The 17,129-nt window shown below is 45.6% G+C and overlaps 1 protein-coding gene across 1 annotated transcript in view; it reads left to right on the forward strand.

The window, feature by feature from the left end:
• The window catches only part of LOC144890777 (T-cell surface glycoprotein CD4-like), an 88,691-nt gene extending 75,874 nt beyond the window's left edge, over window positions 1-12,817 (forward strand). The window contains exons 6-8 of the mRNA XM_078772604.1: window positions 3,936-4,043; window positions 10,078-10,133; window positions 10,213-12,817. Coding sequence (XP_078628730.1) covers window positions 3,936-4,043; window positions 10,078-10,133; window positions 10,213-10,329 — 281 coding nt within the window. The 3' untranslated portion in view covers window positions 10,330-12,817. The remainder of the gene's footprint in view (window positions 1-3,935; window positions 4,044-10,077; window positions 10,134-10,212) is intronic.
• The last annotated feature ends 4,312 nt before the right edge of the window (window positions 12,818-17,129 follow it).

Below are 17,129 nucleotides of genomic sequence, written 5' to 3' on the forward strand. Positions count from 1 at the left end.
CTCCCCCTTCCCCCCCCCCTCCCCCTTCCCCCTCCCCCTCCCCCCTCCCATCCCCTTCCCCCTCGTTCCCCTCCCCTTCTCTTCCCCCTCCCCTCCTCCTCCCCCTTCACACCAGGGGGGTTGACTCAGCCTGTCATCCCACCGAGGTCGGAAGTCGGAACTCATTGTCGTCAAATAAATGTAGCCTGTATGTTTCACTCTTTGTCACATGCCGTTGGTCCCATGTCAATCGGATGAAGTTGAAAAATTAACGTTACGAAGGTTCTCTGGGACGTACTGATTCCGAATAATGAAGTTGAAAAATTAACGTTCCGAAATACGCTAATTACGCTAACAGAAGCGCTGGAGGGAGCACTGCGCTCCCTCCCTTAGATTCCCTCCCTCTTCTGCTAGCGCTAATTACGCGTAACACACTAATTTTAAAACCCGAAGTTTTTTTAATTTTAAGGTGTGCTGTAGTCAGAAGCGCTAGAAGCGCTGCGCTCCCTCCCTTCGAATCCCTCTCTCTTCTGCTAGTGCTAATAATACGCTAATTTTAAAACCCGAAATTTTTTAAATGTTTATGTCTCCGTGACATTCCTGGGACCATCCCGAGTCGAACAGTACTTTCCGCTCGCAAATCCGTCCACGGGTTCTCGAGATCTTAGAGATCATAGATACATAGATCAGGACCAACTCTACTTTATATATATAGAAGGTGTGCTGTAGTCAGAAGCGCTAGAAGCGCTGCGCTCCCTCCCTTTGAATCCCTCTCTCTTCTGCTAGTGCTAATAATACGCTAATTTTAAAACCCGAAATTTTTTAAATGTTTATGTCTCCGTGACATTCCTGGGACCATCCCGAGTCGAACAGTACTTTCCGCTCGCAAATCCGTCCACGGGTTCTCGAGATCTTAGAGATCATAGATAGAGGCCAACTCTACTTTATATATATAGAAGGGAGGGGAACATTGCACCTCCCTTGATAATGTGCATATGTATGAATAATTTGTGTTAGAAATGAATAAAGTTCGTATGTACTATGTGCCAACCAATTGCAAACATGTTGGGTCTGATTTATTATTTGGGGCAAGCACGATGTGTGTACAAATTATAGGCAACAATTGGATTAGATGAACGAATTGTACACAAGTGCTGTGCAGACTATTTTACCAGTCCCTCTTGGACCATAATTGCACATTACATAAACTTGCAAGTGTTGACATTGCAGACATATTGGACGAACACGATATGTACATGATGAAAACTGATGATAATTAGAGTTGATGGATGAATAGCACATGTACACCTACTTCTGCAATAGAATGGAAAACTAATATTATGTATGGCATTTCAATTATTTACAGAAAAATGAGGGACCGTGAAGCACTCCCCTTCAATCCAGTTACAGTCTCTTGCTCTTTGCACATAAAAACACAAACCATGTGAAGGGGATAAAATCAAGCTAATGGAGTGTATAGCAAGGCGCGGCAAAATATTTAGATAACACCTTAGCATGGAGACGAGTTTCACAAAGAGCAAGCAGATCCGGAAAATTCAGTTTCAAGAATGATTGGATGGCAGACAAATTGCCACGAACCCCCCAAATATTAGCATAGCAGATACTTAGAGGCATATCCTTAGGTGCCCTTGGTGGCGGGACCTGAAATGCAGATTGGGACCGAGTTTCATTAGATTGAATAGTCATAGTGTTACATTATATAGAGGACGAAAGAAGGGGAAAAAAGGATCGTTAGTTCACCAATCTACGTCATGTGCAAGGCCACAATGAAGACAAAACATCAAGACAAAAGAGCTACGGGTGGAGGCTCTCAGAGGTTCAGTGAGGATTCTCAAAGGAGCCCTTGGAAAAAAGCTGTGAGAATGAAGTTTCACAATCTGGTTCATGAATAACGATCATTCACCGAAAAAGGAGGTGGAGATTTTGAGTTCTGGGAGAACTTCATCCCACCTCCTAAAACCGGCATATGGGGATACCAACCAACGAGAGACGTCAAGACCCCAAATGAACCCCAAGCCGGAGCAGAGGCACCCTGATGGCCTTGGGAATGCAACCGGAAGTAGATGCAAGGGCCACCATTCATGCATGTCCATGGCAGTGCAGCTACCCTGGCATTTTACAAACGCTGATGGATCATCCTCTCAATGTATTACCATTGAGTTCAGGATCCTATATTAACGGGTGCCATGACCTGCAGTATGTCTTTAACCTGCACCCTTCAGAGTGATCAGACTCAGGTTGTGAAACACAGGGCTATTAAAGTTTGCATTAAGTGCTGGGGGTACTAAGTGTCAGGTACATGAATGTAACGATAAACTAACCATCCTCAAAAATGGAACAACTAGCCCCTAACACCGAAGCAAGACAAATATAGAAAGTTTGGCTCTTCACAGTACAAAAAGGGCTGGGATGGGTTATTAGTCTGCTTCAAGACAACAGATAGTACCTTTACCCCCATTTTTGGTTGACTGCCGACCAAGGTTAACAAGCTCGACCCTCCCAGAGGACCCCGTCTTAAGGTGCCGGGGATTTGCCGAAACCATCTGCCTTTAGTAAGAAACAGGGTCGGTAGGAGAAGCCAGGCAGTAGGATTTGGTTGGGCTCTTTGAGGCACTGCGCTATATTTGGGACATTTCAGATGAGATGGAGATGCTCAATCAACCAACCCAATCCCAGCACATTCCCCAACCCATTATGACCACCCTTCTTGATAAATCTCTTTTCTGTCGAGTTCTGCTTCTAGCTTCTCCCTTGCGAGCAATTGGTACACACCTGGGTGCATGAATGACTGGTACTGCATCCTCTCGGAGTTGGATAGAACTAGGGCATTGCCCGTACTATATCTATATCTAAAATTATATCCCCCCCCCTCTATTTACATGAAATGGTTTGGTCCAAAGCGAACGGCTTGCGAGTACGGTGACAATCCCCCCCCTCTATTTACATGCAATGGTTTGGTCCAAAGCGAACGGCTTCCGGAGTTTGGTAAAGAAATCGCCATCGCGTGCACAAACGCGCAGGAAAGCGAATGAATCGCAAATTCGGTTTTATTAGTTTTAAAACATAGTTTAACGCCAACATAGTTTGCAAACGTGAAATAAATGAATACGCTCTCAAATGTGCCATCCGAGGCAGAGTGTGTCCTCCACGTTCGGCACACGCGATCGTTCGCTGCTCTCTGATTGGTTGAATCGTTTTTTGGACATAGCTCGGTAAGTAATTGTCCGATTAATATGAAACCTTGAAAAGGCACATCCTCGGGTCCCCAGCAATATACCTGGCAAGTTAAAAGTATATCGGACCCGTGGTTGTCGAGAAACAGCGGTCACAGACAAACAAACGTACAGACGTACAAACGTACAGACGTACAGAGATTACTGGAATTATAGATAGATGCACTGCACACCTGGCATGCATCCTATCTCTGCAAACAGTGATGGGTGAGTCTTTTGACTCATGGGGCTAACTACAACAAAAAACAAGGCAATTATTTGTGGGTCTGTGTCTGTCTGCATATCATAGGGGAAAAAACCACAAGTGGTCAATCTCTACTAAAGTTTGCATAAGTGCTGGGGGGTACTAAGGGTCAGGTTATGGGCACAACATCCCCTCTCTCCGTGCACCCCTGGCACTGTGCTCAGAAGGGGGAAAATGGCTTTTGATCTTGCCGCTACATGTGGCACAGTACAAGTGGTTCACTGAACCCTGCTGAAGATGGGGATTAATAGCCACAACCCAAAATACATTTGCTCCAACTCCCCCAATATCTCTCCTTCAATATCTCCAAGACTGCTCCTGTGGTGAGCAGGTGTTTCTAGTGTTAAAAAGTATACAGTTCCTCAAGTTTATCTTCATTCATTCTTTCAATATTTGTGGTACAAACAAGATTCTTCCAATACACGCCTCACCGTTTTGTTGTAAATGTTTTTCTGCAGTGAAACGACAATTGAATTGGTTGCAGGTGGGAATTGGCATTGCAGTGTTTGTACTCCTAGTCATGATCATTGCCATGCTTCTGTTTTGGAACAAGCAGAGAAAGAAAGGTACGAACCCTGCATTGTAAATCATTTTTCTTTCACAATATACATTTACTTTCGGGTTTAATATACAGTATCTGAGGAAGAATCTCGTATTGTTAAATACTCCAACATATATGCTTGTGGACTTTGCTACATTCAGTGCAAATTTATATTGTCCTGTCCATAGCTGGTTACCACCGAGCCATGGACAGATGAGCGAAACCCAGCTTTAATCCCCGAGGTGATCCAATTATGGCTGTTCTGACGGTCAGGGACTGAAGAACCACGAAGCGTTTATTCTCACGAACACACGGGTTTATTCCGAACCCACCAATAACACAACAAAAACGTAACAGTAATTATTCACAGCAAAATAAGATGCGGAATGAGAATAAATAAAAGAAGTACTGAGGTAAAAATGCGACGGCAAGGATTCTCTCAACAGACACAAAGTCACACACAGGGTGAAGTAAGAAAAATAAAAGACACGCTCCGGCACTCAGCTGGGCCAAATGGATCCCGTGGCAAGTCAGCAGCCGTTGAAGCCACACAGGCGTGAAGCCCGGAAAATGGTGAACCAAAACCGCACGTCGAGACCGCCGCGGTCGCCCGGGATTGAGGCGAGTGGTGTAGACGGCCCTCTTTCTCTCCAGTCTCAAGGTTCCACAATCCTTTTTGAGTGATAACTGGAATAATAGTCCTCCTCTTGGGGAAAGGAAAATACGTCCTGCAGCACCCCTGGGACAGTAGAAAAAGATTCTACACTGGCACACTCAAAACACACTCTCTTCTCTCTCGAACCTTCTTTTTCCCCGTTGCTTTTTTGCTCACGCTCTTCCCGCCAACGTTATCGGGCCGCGTCACTCGGGGGAGTGGGGGAGGGGAGGGGGTGAGGAGTGGCCTGCCGGCCCTGTTCCCCACCCATCAAACCATTGCAGCTCTGTCTCTCATAGGTGGGTCTTTGCCTTATCATGTCCATCGGAGCGTGAATAGCTTGGTCGGCTGATGTTATAAATGTTACGGATGGCCACAGGGGGTATGACGAAGAAGGGAAATTAACCTTAATCCTTACTACTAAGTAACACGGCATCACCCCCATATGATGCACAATTAAATGCAACCTTAAGCTACATTTTCCCTACTTATTACATCAAAATGCTCCTCCTACATGTCACACGGTCCGGTCCATCCTATTCGTAAGCAATCCCACCTTTACTACGATATTCTCAAACCTCCCCCCATAAACGTAACAATATTCACACTATGTAAGATTACAAATCAAACAAGACGTTCAAAATGTTCTCAGAGCATGGCACAATTATCCAAGAAATGCCAACGTTTTATATCTTTCAATATGGAAGTGTATAAATGAATAGTCAAAAGATGTTTCTTTCTTACCAGCTCTAGATACCTCTCTGTTGATAAATTATAGAAAACCCTTGGCTTTTCGTTGACTATTGCTAGTATCTCCGTCTGAGGACTTCTAACGCCATTAATACATAATTTGTTGATCTTTTAAAAGAAAGTCGACTGTTTGAAAGGCGGTGGACCATGACCTCTTAATTTCTACCTACATCACTGTCGTGGAACTAGAATGGCATTCGGTAGAGCGCAAACCTCTGCTCGGCTGAAAAGTTTACATATCATGGGTCAGAATTTGAGAGGACAATAGATGGCAGGTGGTACACTGCTTGTTTGAAGTCCTGGAGGGAAGAGTGCGCAAAACAGCCTGCAGTGTGATTCCATCGATGGGAGAAGCAAGGAATAAAAAAAAGTCGAGGTGTGCAGTAAGCCTGGATTTTGGAAGTTTAATCAGGAGGGGGTTTCTGGAAGAATGCATGCATAATGGTATATATCGGGAGGGTTGGAGGACTGATAGAGAGGAGGGAGCAATGTTGATGAATAGATGTTAGAGAAAACAGAGACCAGTATTTTGTCTGCAATGTGACAGCAACAGACCTATTACTTTGGCCTTAATAGGGGAGATTCCAATAGTTTTGAGAGATTTGGAATCCACAGACCGAGTAGAGACAGATGTGATGCTGGAGCACCAGTCCATAGTGGAGAGCAGTACTCCATTGATTGTGCTTTGGACAAAGGCCTTGAAGATTGAGAGTCGCTCTGATTTTCCAATTAAGATTTGGATTGACGTAGGATACCTAGTCTGTGGCTGGCTTTGGCAACCGGCTTTGCTGCTGGGTCGGCCCATGAAAGGTCATGGCTGATGGTGAGACCTGGATGTTCATTAGATTGAACCAAGACCATTTCCTTCACTTATCCTCCTCCAAGAACATCAGTGTGATACAGAAAACACATTGGCATGGGAAGGTTACCATATTTCGAGTTCTTAGTAAATCTTCAATTATCACAGCTTCCATGTGCGCATTTGTGACTTTCAGATTTGGAAGAAAAGGAAGAAAAGAAGATTTGGAAGAAAAGGGACAAGTAAATGTCAGAAACTAAAACTACAGCAATTACTTATTAATCAATCCTTCAATTACAACGGAAGATATATAAAATGTTTGCATTGTATGAATTCAGGAAAAGGCAGTGGTGTTGATATTACAAGTCCCCAGATTTTCTGAAAAACCCTTTGCCCTAAGTGTAGAAAATAGCTTGCCAAGTTTGTCTCATATTATCTTGGATTATGGGATTGCAAATGTATGACCGAAAGCCAAAGTGATTGCAACCCTAAAACCAGGGAGATATCATTCTCACGTTTGCAATTACCGACCAATAACTCTGCAAAGCTGTAGTTATCAACGGCTTAAGCGATTAATCCTTCTGTGAAGAATTCCTACAGTGGAATATGGCCACAGGGGGTATGACACTCAAGTGACACTCAAGCAATCTTTCGCCTAAGCCACAGCACATGTGATCGAAAGCCAAACCATCGCCACTGAAAATGAAAACACTGGGATAAAAAGAAGTCCTTCGACACTGGGATACACAGGATATGCACCCAACCTTCTGAAACAGAAAGTTTCAAGTCGTATTTGACAGCAAATTGAGCTCATGGGGAAATCAGAAAAATGACCAATCACAGAGATCTGTGCGAGCCCCCAACACTTTTGTCAATGACCTGCTAATCTTATGGTTGGATACATGTTGTTTTCTGGCGCTCCAGAGAGTGGACACACTCTTTACTTTTTGCAATGTTTGTGGAATGATCTGAGGTTGTCTTCGGTTGGATTTGCCTTCCAGGAGAATGCAAGTCGTTTTAAAGCAACTACCTCACCACAGAATTCAGAGTACCAAGAGTAGGAGGATGTATGGTTCAGATAATTGAATAGATGCGATGAATCTGTGCATAAAAGAGAGCAGGTTTCTGGAGAAGAATTCCCAAACTGAATATCAGCGGCGGTGTATATAGTAGACCAGTCCTGAAGTAATTATAAAAAATGTTTTTTGTTTATTTTACTGTGAATACGTGAAGCACAAATGTAGAAGCAGGTCACATGTGATGAACCGCAAATACGCGCGGGGTCCGCGAATGTTGAGGATCGATTGTACTTCAAAACTGGAGGTTCTTGGAAGTATTATGACAGGCGATTTGTGTTATACAGTCTTCAAGTACTTCAGTCTTCAATTTGGTGCAAACACATTCAATTTTAATAAAATAAAGATTGTATCTGTCATATTCATGGTTATTAGTAACTAACAGTAAGTTTCCTGTTTGGAATGATTTTCAATTTTGTTTGAATATCAGATTGGCAAACAGAGGACAAAATCTCACTCTCTGCGCTTGTGCGATTGGGACGAATTCAGAGCCAAAAGCAGACTTGTCTTCCGATTCATGTTCCGATTCGTGTTCAAAATATAACATTCAATATTAATAAGTTGTTCCTCGTTCATAAACTCATAAGACAATCAGACAGACGGACGGATGGACGTGAACCAATTGTTTAATGCTGCTTTTCGCTTTGCGTATGCGGGGTAGAAATCCACCATCAATTCAAACACTAATAAAAAAATACCACTCGGCCCATCCTTCACAAGGAAGTGTTCAAAAACAGCAGCAAGAAACGATGTGAACAAGGTTGGTGCAAACACACAGCCCTGCTTCACACCCTTCTCAATTGCGAAAGGAGCCGGCAGCCTATTATTAATTTTGATGTGACCATTCATATCGTGCAGACGCAAGCAGTCTTTCGCCGAAGCTACAGCACATGTGATCAAGTTCTTGCCACTAACCATCGCCACTGAATGAATCAGTGAGGTATCTGGCCTACCAGTGAGATACAAAGTATGAAATTGTTCAGCCTGACAGAGGTATACGCTCCGAGTGCCGGTGTAGGAGGATAAAATCACTCCCCAGGATGAAATCACTCCCCCTAGGATTTTAACACTCCCCCTTGCAGGATCAAATGACCCCAGGATTATAACACTCCCCCTATATATTTTGTGATTTAAACAATATTTATTGCATGGTAATGACATACAACCATGACAAAGTTAATGAATATGAACATAAAATGATAAATGAATTTATAAACAGGGCAGAATGATGTCCTTTGTAAATGTCTCTCCCTAAAAATAAAAATACAATGTTTTTCGCATCCCTGTATTAAACTGGGTAAATCAAATAAAGAAAAGTATAAATTTAACATTCAAATAACTATATATTTTGATATTAGAGCATTCGCAGTAATCATTACGATACATTTACGATGTTTTATACGAAAAGGATATTTTCATTTCAACATATAATATGTCATTTTAAGTTACGTTCAATAAATTTACTTTGCTATAACTTTACTACCCCTAACCCTAACCCTATACATATAGATATGAAATGAAGTACACTGCATGATATAAAAAAACAAAAAAAAAAAGCATAATAACTCTCATGTGAATATAAATGAACGGGAGTATTGATTAAATATACGGGGAAAACGGGACTCGTGTCTTCTTTTGTTGTATTGAAATAATGATGGGCTCAAATATAGTACATGTATTCAACAATTTAACATTAAGATCCGACAATATGATGCACATGCTCACACGGTATACACTAAAATACATAGTAAAAGCTCTGTTGATCATTGCAACGATATCTAACATCCTGTGAGTTATATTTCCAAAGTAACTAAATATATCTTTCCATTCTTTCTGGGGGATTGACTTTATCCTAAAGGGGAGTGCTTTGATCCTGGAGGGAGTGTGTTGATCCTGACAGGGGGAGTGATTCTGTCCTAGGATAATTACACTCTAGAGTGTGCCAGTCCTAGGAATAGTTCACTCTAGAGTGTTTTATCCTTGGACAGAATCACTCTAGAGTGAGATTTTAGGGGAGTGAGAGAATCCTGCTACACCTGTAGTGAGATTTTAGGGGAGTGAGAGAATCCTGCTACACCGGTCTGGTTACCTCCGCCACCGGAGGTGGGCGGATGTTGTCTTTTTCCCACTGTCTGTTTTGCTGTGAACAGGATATAAAAAAAAAATGGAGGACAGATTCGGACGAAACTTGATGGACAGGTTGCGTTGGTGACAAGGAAGAATTGATTCAATTTTGCTGAAGTTTCGAATCCGCATCCGCATCAGATAATTTTTAAAAAGTTAATCTTCACCAGCGAGTGATTGGGCTAAAACCGATATATGGAGCAATATCTCAAACAGTTATGGAAGGATTTGGACGAAACTTGGTGGACAAGTTGGGTGTGTGACAAGGACGAATCATTGTGATTTTGGTGAAGATCCGAATAGGGATGCGGTCATTTTTGGTGATTTTGTACCCATACGAGAATTATATATATATATTTCAGTGATTCTTCACCATGAGTGATGGAGTCAAAAACGATACATAGCATGATATTTGAAAAAGTTGTGGATGGATTATGAAAGATGGATGAGGTGGTTAGGGGACAAGAAAAAGCAATTAGATCTTGGTTCAGGTCCGGATCCAGATCCGGCCTATAAGTAGGATACAAAACATAAACTCTTCAGCCTGACGGAAGTATGTGCTCTCCCGATTGCCATTCTAGTTCTTCCTGCCATCACTTTATTTCCCCTTGTATCTTAATTTTACATGCTCAAAACGTTTTTTTCTTTCCGCCAGATGCAAGACAGAATGAAATAAAAACAAATGAAACTCTGAATGGGGGAAATATCCCAGTAAGTATTTTTCTTTTCTTTAATATTTTATCTGATGGGAAAAAATAGTAAATAAAAAACTGCTTGTTCGGATTTTCAGGAGAATGAAGAAGAAGAAGAAGTGCAATACTCCACGGTGCACATCAAGAGTATAACAGCAGAGGCGGTGGAAGATTCCGATGACACAACTGAGTATGCTACACTGAAAAAATGTTAGAAAGAAGTTGCTGAAGCAAGATACGAACAACGCATTTTGTTACTTGGACTTATTGTTTAATAATTTCACGAATTAAATAATGAATCTCATTTATTGGCTGAAAATGTATGAACATTCCATTGGATGAACACCATGATGATCTTTGCAGAGGCCCTTTTCTTAAGTCAGATGTTATTGTGTAAAGAGATAAGTGTAGTCTTTGATACCTTTTTTCAAATGGTATCCATGGGAATGTCCACACGTGGCTCGCAGACTTCTTCTGCTGTTGTCGTTAACGTAAGGCGCCAAATGGAATTCTCTGATCTCCCCTTCCTGTCCAGGCTGGAGTTCCTCAAGGCAGTGTTCTGGGCACTGTGCTTGTTCTGCTCTTTATGATCTCTCTCACTCACTGGAAAATCCTATCTTTTTGCTGATGACCCCACTCTCTGCCGCTCCATATCTCAACCCTCAGATCGGCAGGCAGCAGCCCCATTACTCCATGCAGACCTGGATAAAATCACAAACCGGGCAAACAAGTGGAACATGTCTTTCAATCCTGACAAATCTCACACTCTCACGATATCTGTCCGAAAAGACCACCTGGACAACCCTCCCATCTACTTTCTCAACAATGCTCTCGAAGAAGTTATGTCACTCAAGCTTTTGGGTCTCACTATCTGCCATGATCTTTCCTGGGAAATCCACATTTCCAAGCTGGCCTCCAAATCCAGTCGCCGACTGGGCATCCTCCATCGTGCGGTCCTTTCTTGGTAATTCTCAGCTCCTCAACACATACAAAGCTTCATCCGCAGCTTGATGGAGTACTGCTCTCCCCTCTGGGCTGGTGCTCCTGCCTCACACCCAGCCCGGCTTCACGCTGTAGAAACCAAAGCTTTTACAATCATTGGCATCTCCCGCGATGAAGCTGATTCTGAGGGCCTTTCACTCTCTCACCACAGGCAGGTTGTGGTCTTTCTGTTTTCTACCGACTCCTCTCCGGCCTAGTTCCCCCTGCTCTCTCTGTGCTCTGTCCCCCAAATATTCCTGCAGGACACAATATCTGCCAGCAACCCTCTTATGGTTAAACTGCCAAAATCGAGAATCTCTGCTCACCTTCACTCTTAGGCTATCAGCTAGGGGGGTCAACCGGTACCAAATTGAGGGAGTAAGGCTAATAATGATTTTTGACAAGGTTTTTACCTCTAGAATAAGAAAATATGTGATAGCAAATTCAACGATGTAGCTAAATGTGTGTTATCACCCATTGATACATTTCAATGGGTGAAATGTATCAATTCATTGATACATTTCCACTATGTCGAAAATACGTGGTGGTGCGATACTTTTTTCCATGTGTATACTTGCAAATCTACTGAATGCCAGTTATTTTCGTGCATATTTTGTGCATAAAGTTGTTGCTATGATGGCAGCCATTTTGTGAAATTGGGCACCATATTGGATTCTATCTTCTTGGATTAAAGTTCAGATGATGTATTTCATACTTTAAGAGAGTTGTAAAGTCTTAAACATCTCAAAACGCAATGCTATTTGTTACAAATTCCTACAAGAATATTGTTGCGGATATGGGATTTGGCCTCCATCCATATCCGTTTGTAAATATTCCCCTATTTCCCCAATACTCCCCAACTATCCCCAATTCCCCATTCCCTAGTCCCATTGTCTGTAAACAACACTCTGTAGCCCCGACCTTCCCCTTTTTCCCCCATTAAATGTCGTGCCCAGGTTCACCGCATCTCACGTAGACAACTATAGGACATCTTGCTAGTTATTCTTAGTCTATGTCAGTTAAGGACTCGTTTCCATTAATTCTGACTCTTCGTTGCACCAGAATGTGATTGTATGGCACCGTTAGAAAGTTTAGGACCTCCCAATACCTCCCCGCAGCTCTTCCTCATGGAACTACAACCACAACAACAACAACAGCGGCGGCGGCGCGGGGAGTGTGCGTCCTCACTCCGGCTTGGTTAGCCGCCATTGAACATGTGCTCCGACGGGGTTACCACGCAGGGGCTCACTGTCAGCTCCTCGTCAAGGGCGGAGCCCGGTAACCCCCCGCACCCAATAAGAAGCGGCGGACCGATTCCATCTGGGGCGGAGCTAATGAGCCGAGGGCATGTCACTCCCCACTGGGCATGCGCAGGAAGACGGAGGTGACGTCAGATGCGCCTCACCTTGGAGAGAAACGGACGCCATCTCCAGCGCGACGATACCTACCCGCATCTCTGGACCGGACCGGGTCGATTCTGCCCCTGAGCCAAGGTGCACCTTGAGCTATCGACTACCTGCCCTTCCTTGCCATCAATCCCTGTGTGAGTCAGTCTTGTCCCGTTTGTCTGTGGTCTGTCAGGAATAAGATAAGACTGTGTCTAAGTGCCCATCTTGCTGTGCTTTACCTCTTGCCGTGTAATCTAACCATTCTGCATAACCAATATTATATCCTCCTCCGGAGGTCTTGAGAACTGTACCCCTTGTGTCGTTGCATTAATCCCAGCCGTTGTGTCCTTTCCTTCATTGATCTAGCGTAGCGCGATTCGGCCAACGTTCGAGTGTAATCGGGTAAACTGTGCGAACACGGCGGCCATTCCGCTCGGTCAAGCAACATCTAAGTCGTGTCCGTAACAATTGGTGTCGGGAAGTGGGATTGGACCCGAAGCGCGGTTAACACGCTCAAAATTACAAGTGACCGAAATTTGATTGTGTTTTACAAAAATAAAAACCCGAATTTTGAAAGTCGCGCTATGGCGGATCAAGACGGCTGGGTTCCGGTAGAGGAGAGTGAGGCAGGGTCGATCCAGGACCAAATTGAGGGACATGAGGGACATGAGGAGAGCGAAGCAGTGAGGGTGGCAGGTTCGCAAAATAGCGTCGTCGCGCACGAGGTTGCGGGCGCGCAAAATGGTGCCTCGCACATAGCTACGGCGGCCGCACCCGCTGCACAAGTGGGAGGGATGGCCCAAATGCAGGCCCTCATGGAGCAATTTATGGCGCAAATGCAGGCGTCCCTCAAACTGCAGAGTGAGCAATTAGGGGTAATGGGAAACCAAATGGGGGTAATGGGGAACCGGATGGAGGCTCAGAGTGAGCAAATGGGGGTAATGAGGGACGAAGCGAGGCGTACCGGTGAGAAGTTAGACAATAATTTTGAGGGGTTAGACAACGGGATAAAAGAGGTAAAGAATGGGTTAATGGGGGTAGAAAACAGAATGGCCGCTCAAGAGAATCAAATGGAAGGGATGCAAAAGGGGTTAGAGGGGTTAGAAAACAGTATGGAAGGCAAATTGAGGGACATGAGGGACCAAGCGGAAAGGGAAGTTAAACAAATGGGGCAGCAGATAGAGGGGGTCAGAATGGGGGTAGAAACTAAACTGGATGCTCACAGGGAGGAAATGGAGCAGATGAGGGTGGCATCTGGGCAGGAGATGCAAGTGATGGGAGAAGAGATCAGAAGAGGGGTGAGTGAGGATGTCGGAGGAGTGCGCGAGGAGGTGAGGCACTGTAAGGAGCGCATGGAGAAGGAGGTGAGAAAGGGGACTGTAAAATTGCAAGGTGGTATAGAGGAGTTGACGCTGGGAGTAGAACAACTGACAGTGGGACAAAAGGAGTTGGGGGACCAGGTAAAGAAGAACACAGCGGTAATAGAGGGTTTAAAATCGACACAGAAGGAGATGAAAAAGGACGTAGGGGTAATTAAAAAAGAGTGTCAGACGGTACATGAGGACCTGACGAGGAAAATGGACAAGGTGGTAGAGGTGATGGAGGTTAAAGAGCGGGAGGTGCGGGAGCACATAGAAAAAAATAAAGTGGAGTTATAGGAAGAACTTAAAGGGGCGCACGAGGAGATGAAGGAGGTGAAGCAGAAATTAGAAGAAGTGGAAGAAGGGGTGAGCGAAATTAAGAAGCGCCAGAGAGAGGATAAGAAAGAGATAAAGGAGGAAGTAAAAGAATTGGTCCAAAGTCTGTGTTCGGATCGTGATGATGTGCTCATTAACCGGATGAGGGATTCGCAGGTGATGGAGGAGAAGCGAAGAGGAAGAGGACCCGGTGTAAGTGGTGACCAATATGGTCGTGCGTATGATGCGCCAGGTGATTTAAGAAGCTTGGGGGTCGAGATGGACCCGGGTGTTCGTGAGAGGCCGTTGGTGAAGTGTGCGACAGGTCTGGTGTGCGAAAAAGGAGGTGTGCGAGAAAGTCCGACTCTGGGGTGTGTGAGGAAAAAGTGCGTGCCAAGGAGTGAGGGTGCTGTCGAGAGTGAATCGGTCGTAGCGCGTGTGCGAGGGAGCACATGGAAGCGCGTAGTGAGGAGTGTTACGGAGGGTGTAAAGGGAGAATGCACGCCTGTGGTGAGTGTTACAGAGGGTGTGACGGGGGAGTGTGCGCAAGAGTGTGCGCGAGAAAGGTGTGTGACGGACAGGTGCATGGGGAAAGAGTGCGCTGTCAAAGGCAAGGAAGAATGCACGCCTGTGGTGAGTGTTACAGAGGGTGTGACGGGAGAGTGTGCGCAAGAGTGTGCGCGAGAAAGGTGTGTAACGGACAGGTGCATGAGGAAAGAGTGCGCTGTCGGGAGTAAGGGTGAGTGCGTTGTCAAGGGTGGAGGTGAGAGTAGTAAGAGTGACACGGAGCGTGAGTTGGTTGTGACAGGTGAGAAAGGATGTACACCTGGAATGGAAGGATGCACACCTGGAATGGTAGAGCGTGTGTGGGAATGCACACTTGAATTGGTCATGAGGCACGTGGTTGGGTGTGCGAGTGAGGGCACACCTGTGATTGTCACAGAGGAGGTGACCGAGGAGGGGGCACGAAGAGGTGTGTTGGTGAGGTGTGCGAGCGACGAATGTGTGCCAAGGTGTTCGGTGGTCAGGTGTGTGACCAAGTCGGTGAGCGGAATGAGTGTACCGAGGTGTGTAAGAAAAGGTACGACGAGGAGCATGGGAACAGCTGGAGGTATGAGCAAGAAAGGGGTAGCGTATGCTTGTAACCATGCAGGTGAAGCATCGACGGTAACCGGGTTAGAGGTTAGAACGACTTATAGCCGAATCGGGCCCTCGGTGCGTGCCGGGCCTCGCTTTGAACGGCCGCGTCCGTGCTCCACTAGGCGGAGCTGGCAGCCCGATAGGAAGGGTCGTCATGGCGACCACTTTTTGTTGAGGCATTCCGGCAGGTCGAGATCGGGCCATGGGATGGCTCCGTGCCGAGATGGTGCGTGGGATCTCGGCCCGGGTAAACCTCCTTCCCTGCACCGAATGCGGGACGTATCCAGCCGCTGGCACCAAACAACCCGCATTCATTGCTCGGCTTTACGAAGCCGGGCTTTGGACAGGAATTGGCGCACCGAGAGGCATTAGTGAGTAGACTGTGTGATGAGGATAGTGTTTTGGCCCCAAAATTAGAGAAAAACAAAATTTGATGATTGGCAAAGGAGTGGCAGTAATGATTGGCAGATGATGGGTAGTGATTGGTAAATTTTTGATTTGTTGAAATTTGATGTGCAAAATTGGTAGTGAGCGATGGGCCCGGTGGGTAAGGGTGGCATCCCTGCCACCCTTCCCAGATGGGGCAAATGCGCTGTAGATTATGGGGTGTATGGCAGTGAAAACTAGCTCGGGTGGGTTAGGATATTGATAGGGATCTAGCGAAGATGACATTAGGTAACGTTAAGTTTAGTTAGTGACTGATACCTGTAGTGGGGACGCAGGTAGTTTAGTGTGGATGATAATGACGTGGGAGCGCAATAGTTTAAAGGGACGACTGGGAAGCGCAAGTTTCAGAGGGGAGTAGTTAGATGAGATGATGCTGTGTGAGAACTGGACAGGTGTGTGGAGCAGTGTATGAGTAGTGAGTGTTGTGGATCAGCGCGAATGCGCTTGGGGAGAGAAGGGTGCAGGTGGCACCAGGTGTGAGAGCACAGGTGTGCAAGTACAGGTGTGTGGAGAGAGTTGGAGTAAGTGGTACGGAGTGGTGTGCATGGTGCGAAGGTGTGGATGGGGGAAGAGTGGACCCCTTTCACGAGTACCCGGGGCGGGTAGTGTAAGTGTTAGGTAGAGGGTATAGGTAAATTGTGGTTGGATATTGGCATTTGTGGTGCGGTTGCAGAATGGTGTTGTGGATGGGTGCATTAGTGTTGTGGAAATGGCTGGGCGTGTAGCCTGTTAGTGTGTGTAGTTGGTTTGGGCACTCCACCACTGGGAGGATGTCGGCCATGTGAGGCCGCAGGTGGGCTCTGGGGGCCGGTAGTTGTGGATGGGGCCCGAGGATCCGGAGGACGGACCCGGGTAGCCCAGTGCCAGAGGGCACCAAGGGGTGACAGAGCCAGGAGAGGGCCTTCCCCAGTTAGATAGGTTAGGGTGAGGAGCTAGGTAAGCTCGGGTGGCAACTACCGTGGTGGAGGTGTGCAGGTGGGTAGACCTGCTGGGAGAGCTACACGTCACAGCCCAGAAATTGTGCGAGAGCACCGAGTGTTGAATCGGGGGAGTGAGACCCCAAATTGAGAAGCACCACAGATTGGTCAATGGGAATAGGTTTTTAGAACCCATAGTGTAAGTGGGCCAATGGTTTGGCAGGAGAAAGACCCCGGGTAATGTAAAGTTGTTAAAGTCATTTAGGAAATAGTTAGGAGTGATGAACCTGTCGCACCATACGCAGCCACTTACCTGTGGTGATGATGACTCCACACCTGTGTTCCTTTGTTTTGTGTGCAGGAAATGAGAATTGCTGTTGGATTTGTGAGATGCATCACGACGTGGATGAGACATTGGGGTGATTCCATCTCTCCCTCCCTAGGAGGGACTGATGATGAATTGGTG

This window comes from Myxine glutinosa, chromosome 1 (assembly GCF_964187855.1).
Source record: "Myxine glutinosa chromosome 1, kmMyxGlut1.1, whole genome shotgun sequence".
Taxonomy (NCBI): domain Eukaryota; kingdom Metazoa; phylum Chordata; class Myxini; order Myxiniformes; family Myxinidae; genus Myxine; species Myxine glutinosa.